Source organism: Pyrus communis, chromosome 7 (assembly GCF_041283825.1).
Source record: "Pyrus communis isolate YQ-2024b chromosome 7, ASM4128382v1, whole genome shotgun sequence".
NCBI lineage: Eukaryota > Viridiplantae > Streptophyta > Magnoliopsida > Rosales > Rosaceae > Pyrus > Pyrus communis.
Window position 1 is genome coordinate 24,931,059 of NC_142571.1, and position 20,714 is coordinate 24,951,772.

Genomic DNA, 20,714 nt, shown 5'->3' on the forward strand with positions numbered 1-20,714 from the left:
ACTAGAGCGTATATATTACACCCAGTCTTGTCGTACAGACCACGTTAGGTGGCTCCGACTTGTGTGCAGATTCAGATATTGAGTTGAGATTGGAGCTCTATATGCAGCGGTACATGTCACGTTAGGTGACTCCCGGCTGCCAGATTATGTTATTGATGTGAATTACGCTTGAGCATTTATATTTGATTATGAGATTTTGTTGTGGCATATTCTCAAGCATGAATGGCATATTATGGAGCATGAATGGCATATCATGGAGCATGATTGACATATCTATACATACGTATATATGTTCATTTTCTGGGAAGTATACAGGTTTTACGGCGAGGGGTTAGATTGTGTTTTGCTAAAGAGTTTTCAAAGAACTTTGTTTTTGCCCACTCACGCTTTTGTTTTTGCGCCCCTCCAGGTTCTAGTGGTCTAGAAGGTTCGGTGGTTTTCCCCAGAGGGCGTCCCGGCAATTTCTGACAGACACTCACCATTGTAGGGTCACCTTCGGGTGTACATATGTCGTATCTTTTCCTTTTGGACTGTTGTAGACTTGCTCTGAATTGTGTCTCACATACACTAGTACTTTGTATGTTATTAGGTTTTTAACTATTCGTACTTTATATTACCTTCTTAATTAGCTTCCGCACGCGCACATGGTTACGTCACCTTCGTGTGACGGCCAGCACGCCCTGATCTCGGTCGGGGTGTGTCAGTGACGGATATCCGTTTGGTTTTTTTTTTTTTAAGAAAAACTAATGACAATAATTGAAAAACTTTGAGTTTTAACGATAAGGACAAAATAAATGGTAAAATGAATAGTATCAGAATTGATTTTTTAGGATAACAATATGGTTTTTCGTTAAAGTAAACAGTATCGGAAGCTTTTCGTTAAAATTTTTTTTTTTTTTTTATGGACAGCGACAATAATGGCAAAATCTTATTTAATTAAGTGGAATTAGTTGTATGAATTCTTGAACGCCACTGTGTTTAAGTTTGCGTTAAGTTTTCTGTTAGCTTTAAGTACTTCATGTCTTTTCCTAAACTCTCTTTTCAAATCTTCATGGGTCTTCCTTTATAGCTTTTGCCCTGAGTCTCTGTCTTATATTCACATTTTCTACCCGAAACATCTCTTGGTCTTCGTTTCACATATTCAAATCACCTTAACCGGTTTTCTCTCATCTTATCTTCAATTGCGACCACTCGTGCTTTACCTTGGATATCCTCGTTTTTAATCATGTTCTTTCTTGTGTACCCACACATCCAACGAAGCATTCTCATCTTCGCTACACTCATCCTTTTTGCACGTGTTGATGCTTGACCGCCCGACATTCCATGTCGCAAAGCATGCCGGCTTTATTGTCATCCTACAAAATTTTCCCTTGAACTTTAGAGGCATACGACAGTCGTGCAAACACCCAATACACTCTTCCACTTCATCCGTCCAACTTATATTCTATAGTTGAGATCTTATCCAATTTTCCATTCTTTTGCAAGATAGATCCAGAATAACGAAAGCATTCCCTATTAGGTACTTCCTGATTTCGTTCGGCTTTCTCAATAAAAAAAATAATAAATACTTGAGGAAATGATTTCCGCAATCCATCAATGGATAAGAACTCTACCTGATGCAAAAGATACTAAATAACCTCTCTAAAGCAAAAGGCATTTTTCAATATTTATTTACAAACTCAGGTTTGAAGGGGAAAGTTGGAATATTAAGTAAGAAAAAGCGTGATATACAAATACAAGCTTGGTCCTACTCGTCAGGGCCAAAGTTCTCTCTTCCTTGGACTACAATACAACCGAGTGAATAATTGCGGAATTTGAACACACACGAAAACCTCTACTCTAGAGAAGTACCACTCTGGCCAACATAAAATATAAATACCCGAAATCAAGTAAACGCAGTTGGTTGAGGTTCGTAATTCAGAGACCGAGCGCACTTGGTAACGCTTATGGAAAGAAGTAGACCTTAAAGAAGATTGCCAGGGCCAGTTGCAAGAGAAATGCAGCAACCACCACAAGTGAAAAATCACTCCCCTCCATATTGGACCTGAGATTGAAGGCAACAAAGCAAGCAGAATACCCACCAACGAGAACTATAATGATCCACCGAAGAGCCTCAACTGGGATAAGCAGCAGAAACTGAAAATGTTCCCGGAAAATAAGTATCAGATGATGGAATAATAGAATGAATGATAATATTAATAATGTTCCGGCTAAAACACAACGTTCTGCCTGAAAATGAATACAAACATGTGGCCTGGCAGGAAAGAAAAGTCCCTGCCGAACATCATTTCCCTGAGTGTCAATTAACTAGCATTCAATAATCCCCAAGAACCGGGAACATGAAACATTTTACCCTAAACAGATATTTATTTCCCCTCAATTTGAGCTTAAAAGATAGTACTTGGATGAGTCCAGTTCAGCACATAAATATTTGAATGTATTGAGAGCAACTCATCCAAAAGAAGATTACTTATTTCTGCTTTTGGCCTTTCAATGATTATCAATATTCAAATGGAGAGTCAAGAAAGGGGGAAATGGCAAAACACAAAAACTGACATAAAGGCAGAGGAGGCAAGTACTTACAGAGGCGGCAACGAAAATGAAGAGAGAGTATCCCCACATACACCAATACCGAACTAGGCTGGCATTTGTGGTGCCCAGATACTGTATCAAGAAATAGAATGCCAATGGCACCAAAATTGCATAACCGTAGACTGAATAGGCTGCCAAACTCATATAACTGACATTAAACACCCAAGAGGTACTGCTATCTGTGCGCTTGTCCATGAGGTAGGTGGCACAGTTACCAAGTGCAGCAAGCACAAACACCAACGTAGTGGAAATCCAGATTAGCCCATATCTACACATTACAGAAACTCATGCAAAGAAAGCCAAATGTTAGATGCTCACGTTTACATATTGCTGTGCACAGATAAAGAACATACTGCCTTAGTATTAGCCTTTTTCACAAGTAGCTAGATTTCCTTCTTGTGATTAACATAAATTTTGCAGATGAGACGATGCAAACCTAAAAATCAAAATCCAACCTTACGATGTTACAGAAGAGGACATTGTGTATGTATTTCTCAATATTTTTTATGCACAATATGACATAATCTTACCAGCTATTTAATCTGAATAAAGCATAAAGGTGAGAGCGAACTCTAGTCAAAAGTCCACATGAGAATATCAAACTCTTCAACTGAAACTGAGGATCATGATTCTTTCTTTTCTTTTTTTAGTAATGAAATAACATGTACATAAAAGAAACAAAAGGAAAAAAGGGAAATAAAGACCAGAAACTCACAGATCAGGGTTGGCATCAATTTTGCTGAAAAAATCTCCAGTATGGGGATATAAAGAACTAAGCAATCTGGTTAAGATAACGTCTGTATCCACATTGAAGTATTGTGTGTATGATGCGATATTAAATACTCCCCTCCAGTTGTTTGCTGGTTGTTGCTCAAATGTTTCTGCATGGATAGACAGAACGAGAGATCATGAGATACAAAGCAAATAAAGTAGCAGATTAAATAAACATAGAAAGAGAAGAAAATCCACCAATAATCCTTTCGAAATTTGATTTGATGTCCCAAAAAAGCAATAGGTTAACAACGCATTTAGCAAGCAGATAAGGTCAAAGACATTTCTTGATCCTAAATTCCTAATACATTACTATACCGGGCTCCTACTACCGCTCAATCCAAAAGAAAAGTGAAAAAGTATGACACTCATGAAAATCATTTCATGGGGGAAGATAATATGCCAGCTACTTTATTTGGGGTAAGAAAGCATAAGAACTTTGATAATGTACATAAAAACTCATGTGCAATGTTGCAAAGACACTAATATTACCATTAATCTGCATTATTCTGCAATGAAAAACTCAACCCGGGGTTGAAGGAGGTTCAAATCCTTCCGCACTCCCCAAAAACGAGGTACAGTTCAGGAAATAGAAAATAACTCCAGGATTTGTTCCACTGCTGATTAATTAGGTTTCATGCTTTTACAGCACTCAACTTTAACAGTCTAACTCTAATCTAGTCTATTACACATTTATTATAGTGTCCCTAAAAAACAACCAAAATACTAAATTCACCAGAAAATAAATGAGGATGATTGGTTGACTAAGTTCTGCTGTTTTCGTAAAAAGTAAATCTACATATAAAGCACATGAATGTAAATTATCCGTTTGAATGCCATACCACTTGTACTTCCAACAGTTTGATAACCGCCCCCTTTCCCTCCTCCATTACTATTTGGCGGGAAGATTTGCAAATTCGCTTTAGGTGCTGCATGAGTTCAAAGAAAATTCTTCAAAGCAGGAAACAAACAATGATTCCGGTGAACCTTCACCGGACTTTTACTTTGAAAAAGAAAATAAAAAATAATTTAAAACACAGTGAGCAAGTATAATACCTTCATAACTTGTGGTATTCTTTTCTTTATTTTCAGTAACAGCCTATCAAGCCCAAAAGGGGAAAAAAGGTAGAGCAAAGATAAGTGATTTATTTGACATTTCAAAGGGAAAACAACTTTCATAGCTTGGGTTCATATCGTTAATAATTCTTAGTAATATAATTTAAAATTGCAACTATTACTTAGAGAATGGTTGTTTAAATTGGAAAGTAGTTATATTTAAATGGAAATGCATCAAGAAATATAAATAATTGTAAAAATTACTAAGAAATTCCTCAAAATCTCAATTATAACTAACTGTAAGTAACACTTTGGCTGCTCCGAAAAGGGGCAAAAATTTAATCAAACACTGTCATTGACTTTCCCTCATTTTCTCGGAAAACAAACAAACTCTAAGATCAGTCAGCTCACAAATTACATTCATGCAACGAAATTAAACCTAATTGTAAGAAATTATTAAGAAAATCCACAAAATCTCAATTATATCAAACTCTAAGCTTCACATTGGCAGCTCAGAAAAGGGGCAAAAGATAATAAAAAAAATGTCGGAACCACTGATTATCCAGAACTCCAAAATTTTCTTTTCCTTCACTTTCCCTCATTTTCCCGGGAAACAAACAAGCTCTAAGATCACTTAGCTCACAAATTACATTCATGTAAAGAGAATCTAGACGCACCCAACCAATCATGTACAACTCTACAAGTTCGATTCAACGATTCGCGAATTGGTGGAAAGGATTACATAAAAAAATCAAACTCAAAATCGATCAGAGAACTTACAGGGACTGAGCCGAGCAAATGGCTGGTGGCGAGGCCAGCGTAGGACTCATCCATTTGAGACGGAAACCAAAACGCTGCGTTTCGAAGCTCAGAGAGTCAATGGGTTGAGATTCCGAGTTCGAGGGATCCGAGTCGGGAGCTGGAACTGAGTCAGAGAGACCAGCCCCAGGAAAGACGTTGCTTTTCGTAATTTGGAAGGAAGACAGCGAAAAGACGACCGAACGGTTTTAATTTCCCTGCACGCGCTTCTTCCGTGCGCGCGTTTACTTTGCTTTGCTTTGCTTTCCAACTGTTGCACGTGACTGGATCATGGATATCACGTGAGCTAAAAATATATGGTAAAATTAAAAAGTGTCTGAGCCCGGGTTCGAACCGGGGACCTCTAGTGTGTGAGACTAGCGTGATAACCGACTACACCACCCAGACAGATGTCCATTGACATTCCAAACAAGTTATATGGACAAATTGTAAGATCTTTGGGTTCAAGCATTTTAATATGATTAAAAGTTTTTTTAGAGAAAATGTTATTAGGTTTCTAATGCACTTCAAGAGTTTTTTCTAGATTCACTTACATTTTCACTAAAAATTGATTCCAAAAATATTTTCACTGTTTCTTTAATAACACTTCCAAACAAGTTAATTAATTTTTGATTTAAGTATAATTCATGTTGTTCATATTTGAGATGATTTTTAAAATAGATGAAAGTTTTACTTTTCTCTTTATGCATAATTCAAATGCATTTAATTCAGATTGATTGTTTGATCCACCATTAAGTTAATAACATAATGAGCTTGAGATCCTTATATGAGTTAATATGTAAGCCATTGCACCTCGTAGACAAAAAAAAACCCCTATCAATTTATGGAGAAGATTGTTAGATACTTATGTTCTTATATGATGCTAGTGATTTTGTTCATTAATAGATCTAATGATTTCACCAACTACAACACCACGGAAGGAGAATCATTTATGTGCAAAACACGCCACGCTGAGATGCGTATTATGAGTGTTTCACATTAGAGATAAAAATCTAAATTAAGATGTTTAAAATATCTTTATCTATGCAGTATTGATCTCATTACAAATCCCGTTTTATGTAAAATATCACTTTGTTAGAAATTATAGGGAATTGTTATTAGCACTCTAAAAATCTCATTCTGCACTCATCACAAGTGTAATTTTCTTTCTAATTATAGAAAGTTTGAAGTGCCAAATGAGATTTTTGGAGTATTAATAACAATTCCCAAATTATAAGAATATTACTTTATAAATCTCTCAATTAACACTAACAACTACATTCTTAATCTAGTTTTATTATATTGACACATTGATTATCTCAGCATTGTATTAATCATCCGGTCATTGTCCGAAATCATAAACAAATAGACCACGCGTTGCCGCCTGGCGGGATGCAACCTTACCAACACCTTACCCCCGTTTCGTCGCCATTTCACAATTGACATCTCCTCTTCGTCTTCAACCTCCCGCTTTACCAGTGAGAAAGAGTGCGGTTTCACAGTCTAAGGCCTTGTGTGGCTGTTCCAAAATGTCCACCACCTCCATATTCCGCCTCCTCCACCTCCTCCTCCTCCTCCTCCTCCTCCAATTCTCTTTTTCCTCCGTCCTCGCCGCCCACCCCAAACCCCTCACTTCCCCCTACCTTTCACCCGCCACGATCCACCCAAATTACCAAAACATGTTCAAATTCTTCAAGATCTTCATCTACAACCCAAACAGCACCTTCCCCTTTACCTCCCCATCCCAATCGCTCTTCTACACGCGCCTCCAGGACAGCCACTTCCCCACCGAAAACCCTGAAAAAGCCCACCTCTTCTTCGTCCCCTTCCCCTCCGACCTCCCCCCGCGCTCCGTCGCGCGCCTCATCAGATCCCTCCGCTCCGAGCTTCCCTACTGGAACCGTACCCTCGGCGCCGACCATTTCTATCTCTCATGCGCCGGCATCGGGTACGAATCGGATCGGAATCTCGTCGAGCTCAAGAAAAACTCGGTCCAGATCTCGTGCTTCCCGACGCCGGACGGTAAGTTTATTCCCCACAAGGACATTTCGCTTCCGCCGGTTCCGAGCACTCCCGCGCCGACGAACAACACGGCGAGCATCTTGGCGTACGCCAGGTTCGATTGGGTCAAGGAGTCAACGTTAGTCAACCAATTGAGCAGCGACCCCGATTTTCTGATCGAATCCAAGCCGTCCGATCCCAATACCTTCGCGGACAGACTCGGCGGGAGTAAGTTCTGCTTGTTCGAGTACGGAGGAGGCGAAGTGTCGGGGATCGGGGAGGCGCTGCGTTTCGGTTGCGTGCCGGTGGTGATCACGGACCGTCCGATCCCGGACCTGCCGTTCTCGGACGTGCTGAGGTGGCAAGAGATCGCGGTGTTCGTGAGACGTAGTGGAGGGGTAGTGAGGGAGCTGAAGCGCGTGTTGGGGCGCGCGTGCTGGGAGCGGCACGAGAAGATGAGGGAGTTGGGTGTGGCTGCGAGTCGGCACTTTATGTGGAATGAGACACCGGAGCCGTTCGATGCGTTTTATACGTTGATGTATCAGCTGTGGCTGAGACGGCACACCGTTAGATACGTCAGGAGAGAATGAGCTTACGTACGATGGAAGGATTTTTGTGAACATACCATTTGATATGGTTGTTCGGTCTCACCTTGGGCCTAATGCAATTATATTTTATTTGGATGGTCGATTAATGTGTGCTTTGATTAGGGGGCGGCCCAATCAAGATAATATAATCATGGCTGTAAATGGGCCGAGCAGAACCGATTATTATTGTGCTTGAAGTTTGGTTTGTTTAATTTTTCTGAGCTCAAGCTAGGTTTGCTTGGTTCTTGCGCACCTTAAAAAATTCGAGCCTGGTACCGAGCTCAAGCTGATTTAAGCTATTTTTTGTAATAAGTTGGGTTTGATCGTGTAAAAACTTTGCAACGTAAGAGTGGAGTTGAGTATCATATCAAATCTTTTTAATACGAAACAATATAGTTGATTAAACTTTACATACTTAATACATCCCACATTTACTTTTTTAATTAAAAATTATCATAATATATATCGCATACTTTCTCATAATACCCTTACACTCCGCATTCTCATACACCTAATATTTTCCACATACACCCCACATTCCTTAAATCTTATTATACTCATTTTCAAATTTTATAAATTAAATTGACTTAGGATTAAAACCCTAACATTATCTAAAAAGAGAAGTCTACAATAGGATTAAAACCCTAACATTATCTAAAAAGAGAAGTCTACAATCCGGTCTGTTGAGCTTGAGTTTCATTGGGTCATCACATCCAAATCTCCTTTTCCTTGTCTCTTAAGCCCTTTGCTAACAAAAAAGGATTTCTACTAAAAAATGGCAACTGTGCGGAATTTAACAGTGCAAAAGTAAACCCCAGAAGATGAATAAGAACGGAAAAGGCGTTGCTGGGTTGGCCTCCTAAGAAATTGGGTAGTATGGAAAGCAAAATCAAGCTTAAATAATTACCAATGTCGTTGAATAATTAAAACAATGACAGATATGAAATTTTAACTCATCTGAAGCTTCCAAAATATTGATATCGTGTTCCATCCGTTAATTTTTTTTTTCTTCTCAATCAACGTGTTTATGGTTTCAATGGTTAGAATTTTATTCAACAATGGAGTGGCGGGTGAGAGGGGTTTTGATAGTTGAAAAAGATAAATAATACTTTAAAAGTAATTTGGGGTGTATTTAGAAATTTCTTATTTTCTTTAAACCTCCTAAGGTCGAAATTGTCATTGCATAGTAGGTTACATAAGTCACTTAATATTAAATTTTAATGTGGGATGCATTCAACATTATGTGGGGTGCTAATAAAAAAACCATAGTGTAATGTAGTAATCACTAATTATGATATAGTGTTCAATGAAGATTGGGCATATTACGATAGAGAGTCCATTAAACTATATTAATGATATAGAGTTTAAAAGATTTGGATTTCATCCGGATCCACGTGGTGGGATTTTAGAAATCTTTATATTTTAGTCATTCATCATATATTGTAGTGAAAAATTATTTAAATATTTTTATTTAAAATTAAACTCAAATAGTATCTGAAAAATACTGACTATACCAACAATGAAGGTGAGCATATTTAATGTCCTCACAAAAAAATCCGAAAATGATCCCATCCGTGTTTAGCAGCCTCAGCCGCTACGTACAAAATAAAATAGATTAAAGAATCCGACGCAGTGGACTGAAGAAGTGGTCTAGTTTCAACCCCAATTCCTTGATCTCAGTCCAACTTTTCGTTCGATTCAGATCTAAAACACCAACTCCACTCGCCATGGCGGAATCAGGTAATACTACAAAGTTACGATACAACCCCGCCGCCGCCGCCACCTCCTCCTCCTTCTATCTATTCATATTGTTTTGGTTTGTTTGTAGGTGGCGATGGCTCCTCGGCACCGCCTCCGGCGACTCCGTACGAGAAGGCACTGGACGCTCTATCCTCCTTGATCACAAAACGCAGTCGTGCCGATAAGAGCAACAAGGGCGACCGCTTCGACCTCCTCTTCGACTACGTCAAAGTAAAAAACTACAGAGCTTTATTCACTAACTTAACGACGTCGTATTTGAGCTCATGTGTGCAAATTCAAGTAATTATTGATTAATGGTGTTTTATGTAATAATATGCAGATTCTGGAGTTGGAGGATCCTATTGAAAAGATGAAGATTATTCACGTTGCTGGCACCAAAGGCAAGGTATTTACACAATTTTACATTTTACTAATTGAACTTCAACATGTACATGCTAGATGAAATGTCCCGATGAAAAAAATTCTGGACCCGCCACTGCTTGCGAGTGCTTAAAAAATTATAAAATATTCGGTTTAGAGTGCAGACGGTTAAAGAAAAGTATTAAAATCGCTACCCTTTATTGTTAATATATTTGAAGTTACAAACTTTATTTTTAACAGTGTGATTCTGTATATATAAACTGGCTTTGGTTGCTTGTTTCTGTATGATGTGGGACTGATTGCTGTTTTCTTGTTTTTGGGTATTGGAAAGGGATCCACCTGCACCTTCACAGAGTCGATATTACGCCATTGCGGCTTTCGCACTGGACTTTTCACGTCTCCTCATCTCATTGATGTTCGAGAAAGATTTCGGTTGGATGGGTGAGTTTGTCTATTTTGTATAGGCTAAGTAGTTTTATATCTAACTTCCATGTTAACAAGTAAGCTTCATGTAATGTTACCTTTTCTTGTTTTCGTCGAATGATGCAGTTTGGACATCAGTGAAGAGAAATTTTTAGCATATTTCTGGTGGTGTTTCGAGAGACTTAAGGTAATCCATGTGTGATATTTTTAATCTTTTGTTTGCCGTATTTTTGAATTAGCACATTTTCCTTCTGCTGTATACTGATCAGCAAAAGAGTGTCCATTCTTGTATCCTGAACTTTTTTAGTTCAATGCTTTTGTCTAATTTGTTTAATCATGATGGTTATGTCAAACATGAGCATGTATTTCAAATGCAGGAAAAATCTACTAACGATATACCAATGCCTACCTACTTTCGCTTCCTTGCCTTGCTTGCCTTTAAGATATTTGCAGCAGAACAGGTTTGATGCATATCTTCTTAGTTGCTTCCATATAACATCCTTCCTCTCCAGAAATGTTATTGATCTCGATGATGTGAATCAGTAATGTTGCTTTTATTTTAATCTACTATGCAGGTAGATGTTGCTATCTTGGAGGTAGGGTTAGGCGGAAGGTTTGATGCAACAAATGTGGTATGTGAAATGGGTATTTGAGTACGATATCCATTATTTTGATTGCTTTGGAAATAACCAAGTATAGATGCATTAACATTTCAGGTTCAGGCGCCTGTTGTCTGTGGTATATCTTCCCTTGGATACGACCACATGGAGATTCTTGGTTAGTGTTTTCTCAAACCTATGTAATTACATGTGAGTAATTGAGGCATTTAATTGAAAATACAAATATAAAGAACATATGCAAATGTTCTGTATTTGCAATGTGATACAATTACAATTTGGCTTGTTATGGTGTCAAACTGTCAATTTGGGCCATTGATCAAGTGGAAAATTGTTTGAATGTGTGGTCCAGATTGTCAATCTGGCGCCACAACATGCGAACATTGATACCCATGCCCACAGGTGTCTAATACGCATGATTGCTTTTGTTTTCTTTGCTGGATACTATAAATAGGAAATACTTTGGGAGCAATTGCTGGGGAGAAGGCTGGAATCTTCAAGGTTTTCCTTAAAATTACATTTTCTAAATGCATATGATGATTGGCCATATGTCTAACAGAATTTACACTCACTTCCGTTACTGCCCATTTTTTTTTTTCTTTCAATTCAGTCTAGGGTTCCTGCCTTGACTGTGCCTCAACCTGATGAAGCAATGCGTGTACTGGAAGAGAAGGCTTCTCAGTTGGATGTAAGTTGCAAGATGTTCCCTTCATTGATTTTTTCTCAGAAGTTGAAAATGCATGATACAGAATGAAAGAAATTTGACGTCTCTCTAGAAACTGTAATCTACAAGCGGTCATCTAATAAGTAGATGAATTCCTAACAAACAGATAATTAAATCAAAGTTTTGAGACAGGTTCCATGCGCATATTTGTTTTAAGAACCCCTTTAAGTACTGACATGCTCTTAAATCTTCACTCGCATCCTTTGCTGCTTAAGCCTCAGCTTCCATTCTTCTGCAATCCTAGGATACTTTTGATTATCGGAGGTCCTGGGATTCTGAATTTCGGTTCGTTATGGACTACAAAGTTGCCAAGTCATAGCTGCCATGTTCGAAGGAACTTGAGGCCTTTTTGTAATTGAGGGATGCCATTCTATTTGACCTACACGTATAAGGAGTTTGGCTATATTCTAGGGATGTACCTTCCATCTATTAAGCAAATAATATTTCAACAATTTGAGGAGTTACACTATGCCAAGCCAAATTTAGCTATTTTGAATTCCGTATTGATGTTCTTATAAAGAAATATAAATAAATCATTATTGACGCAGTTACTTTGTTTTGAGATAAATACAAAACAAAAAGAATGTCTTCAATGAACTGAGAAATTATGCTGGTTCCAGGTACCCCTTCAACTGGTACAACCGTTGGATCCCAATATGCTGAATGGCTCAAAACTTGGGCTTGCAGGCGAGCACCAATATGTTAATGCTGGTCTTGCTATTGCACTGTCCTCTACATGGCTCCAGAGGACTGGTCACCTTGAATACCCAGAACATACTGTAAGTTCTATGAACAATCAATTCTCCGTTTTATTCTTGATTTCTATGTTGATTGATTTATATACATATCCAAATGGAATAGACCTCTCTGCCGGAGCAGTTCATAAAAGGACTAACTGCTACAGTCAGTTTACAAGGACGGGCTCAAATAGTCCCTGATCGCTTTATTAACAGTGAAAGCCCTGAAGATCTTTTGTTTTATTTGGACGGTGCACATAGCCCAGAAAGCATGGAAATATGCGCAAGATGGTTTTCTCTTTCTGTTCAGCCACCCAGTACTTCTGGACCATCACATGATCCGGTACAGAGGCACCCTATTGAAAAAGTCGGGAAGAATTCAGAACAGGTAGATGCTTTATTTTACAAACCTTGGAGATCTTCATTTCCCTGGCTGTTACTGAGAAAAATTTGTTGATAAATACTTGCAGATACTGCTGTTTAATTGTATGTCAGTGAGGGATCCTCAGTTGCTGCTTCCGAATCTGATGAAAACATGTGCTAGTCATGGTGAGCATAAGCATTATTTGATGTAATCTTCTGAATTTACATCCAGTAAGTTTTAAAGATCTAAAAGGAATTTATAGGTTAAAAATCATTGTTGATTGAAAAATGGAAACGCATGGAATTTAGATCTGCAATGAATTTTGTGAGGATCCGACATTGGAAAGTTAAGACGGACTTATAAGCAATTAGGCCACTCCCCTATTACCAAAGGGTTTTAGGGTGGTGCCTCAACTTCCTTCAAGTTTCATGGTGGTGATCCTAGAGTATTGATAATTTCACTCTTGAATGGTGTCAGAAACTTTCTCGAAGTATGTTTCAAAGAAACTTATGAGATTTTGGTTGATATTTTAGGTGTCTACTTCAAGAAGGCTCTGTTTGTACCAAACACATCAGTGTATTACAAGGTCGGTTCGCATTCCTTACCTCCGACTGATTCTCAAGTGGATTTGTCGTGGCAGTTTGCTCTTCAAAAAGTATGGGAAAATCTAATGCAGGGTAACAAAGGTATGTGACTTGTAACATAAAATTCCAATTAAGTTAACTTGTTCTTCAGACAACATATAATTCAGGGGTGCACTGTATTTCTCAGTTGGAAGTGTTTCTATTTTTTTACTTTAATAGGAGGCGCTGACAATAGCGCAGCCACAGTTTGTGAAGAACTGACAGATGATAAGGAGATCGCTGTCAAAAGTTGCGAAAATAGTGCAGTTTTTCCCTCTCTCCCATCAGCTATACAATGGCTCAGGGACACTGTCCGACAAAGTAAATCTGTTCGTTTTCAGGTAATCTTGTTTTTTAATTTTTGGGAGATTTAATTTATTATCTTTCATTTTCATGGAACCAAGGTTTATATACCAGGTCCTTGTAACTGGTTCGTTACATCTTGTTGGCGACGTGTTGAGATTAATTAAGAAGTGAGGCGTAGTACGAAAGCTGAAACCCTAAATTTGCAAAGTCCTTCGAACTGCAAGATGTTCTGTATTCATGGAGTCATGGGAAGAGCCGTGAAACCGTTGTAATTTCCAACAACTCCGAGATGGTTCAGTGCCGACTGCCCCGACGTGCTTCTGCTACATGTTGTATGTTCTCAACTGCCACAGATTTCGGGTCGGCATTTCTTAGTGACTACAGTTCAATCAAGACAATGACACAAGAACTTTTGCCAGCATTTTGTTTGGGGTGGGGATATTTCCACCGCCCGTATTATAAGCACACTTCTCAATTCTCTGTCTACAGATTTTCGTATGAAAGACAATAGGGCAAAATTACCCCCTCACTTTTCGTTCAATTTCAAATTCGTACGCCTTTCAATTTTTTTGCAGTTTCATACAGCGGTTCACGATTTCATATCAATGTCATACAACCGTTATTAGTCCGTCAAATTGGCCGTTAATGTGATGCGGTAAGCGCGGAGCCTACATTTAATTATTAATAATGTAAAAATTAGACGATTATCTCAATTTATTTAATATTTTGTTTAAAAGTTAGAAGAACAACAAAAAAAGGAAAAAAATTAGAAAAGCAATTCGGTAAATTATCCCTTGAAGTTTCCTCATAACCTAACCGACTTAGGGCTCGTTTAGAAGTAATTGTGGAAGTGGCCATAACCACTTCCGCGAATGTGCTTCTCTCGGGAAGCGATTATGGCCCCTTGATTATTCACTTCCAAACGGACCCTTAACGCTTCAAAGCATGAAAGCAAGTTCCCAGCTTCCGAGGCCAAGCTCTCAACAAGAAGCGATCTTTATCATCTGTTCCTCCCGAGTGCTATAGACTTCCAACATTAACACACTCGGGACTACGATGCTATACCTTCTTCGATACTCGATGCAAGGAAGGATCTTCTACCCCGAAAGCACGTCCAACGGATATTGTGGGCGAGCAAGAGCACGGTCGTATAACAGTAGGAGTGGAGGAGAAAAGACAGTCCAAGATGGGAACAGGTAAAAGGAAAAATGAACAAATAAAACCAGGTAAAAGCTGAAACATCGTAATGCTTGTAAATTTCACCCGAATCAAAGCCTTCGTTCATTAGCTGGAAATGATCATTCTGTACATATGCTCACAAACTCTACTTCCTATTGCACTTGCATTTCTACCTTTTCTTTAGTCCCCGCCCCCGGCCAAGAGAAGCAATTCTAGTCTACCTATAGAACGAACACCGACTGATGGAGAGCAAATCATGACACTGAAACAACATGCATATTCCAAATCCACAACAAAAAAAAAAAATCAAAACAATAACAATCGTCACCAATGCTCAAAGCAATTGCCGGAGCTGCTGGTTTTCTTTCCGGAGAGACTTAACTTCCTTCATCAGCTCAGCTTGGTTTTCCAGCATTGCCCTCATCACATTTGACATTTCCATCTGTGTAATGATTCCAGAAAATGCATGAGGAACTAAACGAAAATGAAAACAACAAGAGAGAAGATTCATACCTCTTGCATATGAAATTGCCTTAAAATTTCTATATGAAGGTTCCTCATATCTTCGTGTATGGATTTCTGAAAAGAATCCAGAGTTTCTTCTAGAGTCCGTTGAAAAATCTGAAATGTAAAGGAGCTTCCCTGCTGTGCATCTTGTTGGGGCGCATTTTGGAGATGCAAGCTTCCTCCCTGTCACAATCATCATCGTCGAGTTAACTATAATAATCTAGTATGACAGAAAAGGGAAACATGATAAACATCTGTGGAGGCTTCTCCTAACAAATTTCATCACTGGTTTCCCATTCGAATAATAGCGTAAAATCAAGAGCAACCGCTTCAAGTCGGACCCACTTGTTATATAATTCAAAAGGTGAAAGCATGTATATGAGCAAAATCATTAAAATAACAATTCATGCTCTAATGTTTTAATTTCCTTTTTTTTCTTCAGAAGGAGCATATTTAAATGGAAAGTCAGACCAAACCAAAGAAGACAACTTATCCAACAAATCTGCCACCCATACATTAATTGCTGGAAGAGCCCCTAATTCTGCGGCAGTTGATGCATCTGACTTTGACAAGAAGCTATTCAACAATTCTTCTCTTCCTTCGGCTCCTGTTTTCTTTGTTTTTGGTGAACTCACTGCTAGGGATGTTCGATCATTGAAGTTAGATGTAGTGCTTATCCTCTCTGCATAAGTAGAGAATCTCCGAGAAAAGGTCAAAGACGTTGGTGCATCAAGGTTAGGCTGTCCCAAGAGGCCTTTGTTACCAGGGGACATAGGCATTGCACTCGAGGAAATGTGTTCCGGAAATCCAAACGAAGTCTCCTGAATGGAAGACAAACCTTTGGTGCGCAAACTTTGCAAGTTTTCTGTTAAAGACATATCGGGCAGTCCAGATAAAGTTGATCCTGATGTCTGAGCTGACGTCCCAACGCGAGATAGAAAAGAGGTTGGCTGGCGAAACTTATCAGAAAATCTCTCACCACCCCAAGCTTCTGGAGGGGTGATGGATGAGTCTTCACTCTTGGAAGATGGAGCTGGGGTTGATTCTAATAGTGCAAACGACGATTTTATGTCATCCTGCACCAAGGAACAAACATGATCATTCAGAACAATTGAATACGCAATAAAGATAATGAGAAATTTAACACGCCCACCCCAACAAATAGCAAAATCACTTTACATAGCTTACAACTTACAGAGGAGGAACTACAATCTAGCATACATGGTTCCGTATTGATCTAACCTTTCATTTGGTTTACCATTTACAGAACAATAAAGACTAAGGTAGTCCAGAAATCATAATGGTCAGAAAATTTGTTGGTCGAAAAAGAAAATGTGAAAAAGATTAAAATAGTTATACTTACAAAAACAGCATAAAGGATGAGAAATTCCAGGTTTGCATACAAGGTTGCTCTTTATAATTCAAAAGATGGAACATTTCACATTAAGCATTCATCCAAAAAAAAATAAAGATATGGATAAGTGAGACCTGTTTAGATGTTGAACTGGGTTTCCAGTCAAAAATTGGATGATCAGTGGCCCCATCTTCTGCAAAAGAGAATCTCCCACCGGACGAAGGAAATAAAAGTGACGAAGGTTTCTTATCTGGAAACAAATTATCCTTCTTTGATTTGTCATCATCCCACAGCTTGTCAAGTGTAGGTGTGATTGGATGAACATCGACAAGAGGGGAGAACACCTCCATATCATCCTTGAAGTTATAAGTAGATCGAGGAGGATGCAACCTACGCAATGTTCTACCAGGCCACAAATGGTCTCGTTGTGGTGTATCCTCTGTCATAGATACACAAAGTGTGCTTGATGTTAATCCATTGCCAGCTGCTGATGTCTCGGTAGATGAACTTGAGCGGCCTGGATTTCGAGAACTAGATACCGCCATAGATGGAGGAAGACTTGATGAAGTCACAGAAGGAAGTTGGTCAGGCATAAGGATTGAATCTTCAACAGCATCTCCTAAAAGAGCAGTCTCAACTGTACAATTGTTTTCGTTTACAACGACAGGTTTTGACCTTTGCCAGCATAGACTTGTAACAGCCTGATGAATACTGTAAACGATTAGTACAACCAAAGTTAAACACCCAACTGTATCATTCATGTAGACTGCTTGTTAAAAGCTAAACACCCTATTGTGTGTCCCCATGAGAACATCCTCGTGATAAATCTACCTAACCAGGGATGATCGAAAGTTTGAGCCAGACCATAAGGAGGATATGTCTGACCATGTATACCCCTAATCCTCATGACAAGGTATCTTGATACTTAGTGATGGAAACGACACCTATAGTGTTACATAATTTGGAATTTACAAAGGATAGGAAATTCAAAAATATTAGAGACAACACAAGTTTTTCCAAAATTCAAAGTTTCAAGGAACAGTGCAGAGAGAGAGAGAGAGAGAGAGCTACCTCTGAACTACTATAAGCACGAATACCAGTGAAAGGCTCTGGTTTACCACGGACATCGTAGAACACCACATCACCACTGCTTGTTCCAGCTGCCAATACCCAACCATCATCTCTAAATGCCAATGAAGAGAAAGGTGCTTTATAGGAAATACAATGTGAAGGTTGTCTCGACCCTGAGTCGTAAGTATACAACTTCTTATCAAGCCCAACGGTAGCTATCATCTATCAAGAGGAAAATATATTGAAAATCAGAAGGCTTAATTAATATCTCTCTACATATTCTGACCCTAAAAAAATCTGCACAATTTAGTAGCACATGGTCAAATAGCCTTCTTGTCTTATAAACATAATCAACTATAAAATGTAAAGTTACATGTACTATGAGACCTTGTCATTAGATGGAGAGAAACTGATACCAGCAGCTGGTGCAGAATGCTGCTTCAGCCAAGAAACCTGCGTAAAAGAGTACGAAAAAGGGAAAAAGAAGAAGAAACAAACAAACCAATTCAATTACAAGTAAAACACAAACTAAGAGAAACAAGACTAAATGGGTAAGTGTTAGAGTATTTTTCAACTTAACAACTCTGCCTAGATTAACAAGGCAAGTGATAAACAAGGAAGTTAGCAAAGGGATAATATTTGACCACTACTGCCATCAGAGGACAAGATCAATGCTCGCTTTGGGTTTGGGGAGGTTGAAAGTTGTAAAAAATAAGGAAATGCAATTAATCTCTTTCAGATATGCCTGTTTTCCATATATGAACTGGGAATAAAATTTAACATTGCCCAATGGGAATGCAAACACAATAGCCCAAGAAAACGCAGCACAGCATCAATATTCGATTAAACATACTGCAAACCTTTGGGCTACGAGCGGTTGTGTCCCACAAATGTACAGACCCATCATCACCTGCTGTCACAAGAAGGTGTCGACTAATCCGGGAATAATCAAGCACTCTTAGTACCTGGTCTTAAAAACCAGCAAACAACCAATTAGTTTGGAAACTTAGAACTCAAAGCCACAAAGACCAGCGTAATAATCAGCAGAAAGATGCAACGAGAAGACAACCTGTTGATTGGGGTCCTTGAGTTCAGTAGTCCTTGTACCAGATGCAAGGTTGTGAAGTATGAGGTTCCCATTAAGACTGATGGAAGCCAAGTGCTCATCTTTGCAATTGTACATTGCACCCGTAATTGTACTAGAGTGACCCCTCAACCATTTGATACACCGCTTTCTCTGCAAATCCCAAATTCTTACAACTTGACCGGTTCCACCGGAACAAATGTATCTAGAAACCTTGTTACCGAAGCTGAGAGCCAATATAGACTCCTGCATAAATAGTTCCACCAGCAGAATATCAACTACTAACCCAACACCTTCTCTCAAGCATTCATTCATTTCACATTACTGTCACACCAAATATACAAATACACTTCAACGATATAATTGTAACTGAATTACCTCAATGCCGTCTCCGCTGTCGGTCCCGGCCACCGGAATGGTGCCCATGCTCTTCCCATTCTTATTCCACAATGATATCTTCTTATCATCTCCAGCACTAGCCACCACCATATCTGCAAAACACCCCACATTGAATAAACTAAACCCACTATTTGGCAGCCAAGAAAATGCAGGAAAAAAGACCCAAAATTTTCTCATCTACAAAGATCAAATTTTGTTTCAATGCCTATAAACACAGACAGCAGAAAGCAAAACCCATCACCAATTGAGAGGAGGGAGAGAAAGAGAGGGGGAGAGAGAGAGAGTGGTGACTGACTGGTGTGATTCCACTTGAGGGAATTGACATGGGAACCAGGAGAAGGAGTGTAGCTTAAAACCAAGGGATCGGCGGACTTGTCCGACACATCGAAGAGCTTCACGGTGTCGCCGCCGCTTGCTGCCAGCAACGTCATCGACGGATCCAACCCAGTATTCATTTCTCCCTCTTTCTTCCCAACTTCCCTGATTTGGTTTTTCTTTTTTCGAATCTACCAAACCAATTCCCGGAAAATTCAGTAATGAGTATTTCTGGGATTGCCTTTGAAATTGTGTAATGAAATTACGAAAAGGAAGAGGTGGTTTTTTGAATTTTTATTTGTTCGTTTGAATTTAAAAATAGAAAAACTAATAGGGGGATTTGAAAATTTTGAACTTTAATCAAAAGAACAAAATAAATGATATAGTAAATAGTAGTATTATTGATTTTTTAATATAAAAATATAAAACTTTGTTAAACTAAATAATACCGACAGTTTTCGTTAAAAATCCTTTAAAATTGGGTTTTGTTTTGTCGAAGGGAAAAATAACCCTACTGAGAAATTGAAAAAAAGAGGGTGAAGATTTTAAATCTGTACGTCCCACGGCCCATAGATCCACAACTTTAGCGCGTATTCCATTTTATTTTACAATTTCTCTCTTTTTTGATCAATATTAATTTTACATTTCTCCATTTTTGGGTGCATGGAAGCTTTTCGCTTTTTTTTTTACATCTCAAATTTTCTGATATCAAAACCAAAATGAAAGTAGTTTTTGCACATCCCCCCACTATTTGTTACTTAAATGAGTATTGGAAATTTTCTGATTCACTTTTTTTTTTTTTTGTGAATACTTATACATAATATCGATGCGGTAAAATAAAAATACAAACTAAAAATAACATGATTTTTAGTGTTTAGATTATAACTCGTAATCCGATACTTGAAAAATATGATTAATTGAATTAGAAAAAAGAAATGGTACCTATTTCCGATCTACGATAATCGATACTCTAGAATTCATTCTAAATAAAGAAACATGTCGCACTAGTAAAGCAGAATTGGCCACCAACGTTTCAACTAGTAAGTTCTAAAACTACTAATATTTTCATTCAGGTGTAAAAACCT

At 38.5% G+C, this 20,714-nt stretch overlaps 4 protein-coding genes and 1 non-coding gene across 5 annotated transcripts; 2 read left to right on the plus strand and 3 right to left on the minus strand.

Annotated features, from left to right (window-relative positions):
• Positions 1-1,642: 1,642 nt before the first annotated feature.
• Positions 1,643-5,437, minus strand: LOC137734780 (uncharacterized). The gene is made up of 6 exons (XM_068474066.2): positions 5,200-5,437; positions 4,420-4,462; positions 4,206-4,292; positions 3,308-3,473; positions 2,584-2,860; positions 1,643-2,136 (listed from the first exon to the last, which is right to left on the minus strand). Exons 1-6 carry the CDS (start codon positions 5,251-5,253, stop codon positions 1,945-1,947), a joined length of 819 nt encoding a protein of 272 aa, XP_068330167.1. The 5' UTR covers positions 5,254-5,437; the 3' UTR covers positions 1,643-1,944.
• A 114-nt stretch (positions 5,438-5,551) lies between these two features.
• On the minus strand, positions 5,552-5,625 carry TRNAV-CAC (transfer RNA valine (anticodon CAC)). The gene has a single exon. It is a non-coding gene; the product is annotated as a tRNA-Val (tRNA).
• A 918-nt stretch (positions 5,626-6,543) lies between these two features.
• LOC137734442 (putative glycosyltransferase At5g03795) lies at positions 6,544-8,170 on the plus strand. Its single transcript, XM_068473707.2, has one exon. It carries the CDS (start codon positions 6,747-6,749, stop codon positions 7,806-7,808), a length of 1,062 nt encoding a protein of 353 aa, XP_068329808.1. The 5' UTR covers positions 6,544-6,746; the 3' UTR covers positions 7,809-8,170.
• Positions 8,171-9,308: 1,138 nt separating this feature from the next.
• On the plus strand, positions 9,309-14,284 carry LOC137733812 (folylpolyglutamate synthase). The gene is made up of 16 exons (XM_068473004.2): positions 9,309-9,545; positions 9,634-9,776; positions 9,886-9,951; positions 10,258-10,367; positions 10,476-10,536; positions 10,727-10,810; positions 10,925-10,981; positions 11,066-11,126; positions 11,421-11,467; positions 11,577-11,654; positions 12,311-12,469; positions 12,552-12,815; positions 12,898-12,976; positions 13,325-13,477; positions 13,595-13,755; positions 13,832-14,284. The coding sequence occupies exons 1-16, from the start codon at positions 9,533-9,535 to the stop codon at positions 13,889-13,891; spliced, it is 1,596 nt and encodes a 531-aa protein (XP_068329105.1). The 5' UTR covers positions 9,309-9,532; the 3' UTR covers positions 13,892-14,284.
• A 693-nt stretch (positions 14,285-14,977) lies between these two features.
• Positions 14,978-20,109, minus strand: LOC137734953 (protein NEDD1). Its single transcript, XM_068474296.2, has 10 exons — positions 19,610-20,109; positions 19,294-19,406; positions 18,901-19,161; positions 18,692-18,796; positions 18,219-18,284; positions 17,832-18,053; positions 16,895-17,461; positions 15,922-16,482; positions 15,413-15,589; positions 14,978-15,341 (listed from the first exon to the last, which is right to left on the minus strand). The coding sequence occupies exons 1-10, from the start codon at positions 19,767-19,769 to the stop codon at positions 15,234-15,236; spliced, it is 2,340 nt and encodes a 779-aa protein (XP_068330397.1). The 5' UTR covers positions 19,770-20,109; the 3' UTR covers positions 14,978-15,233.
• Positions 20,110-20,714: the final 605 nt, after the last annotated feature.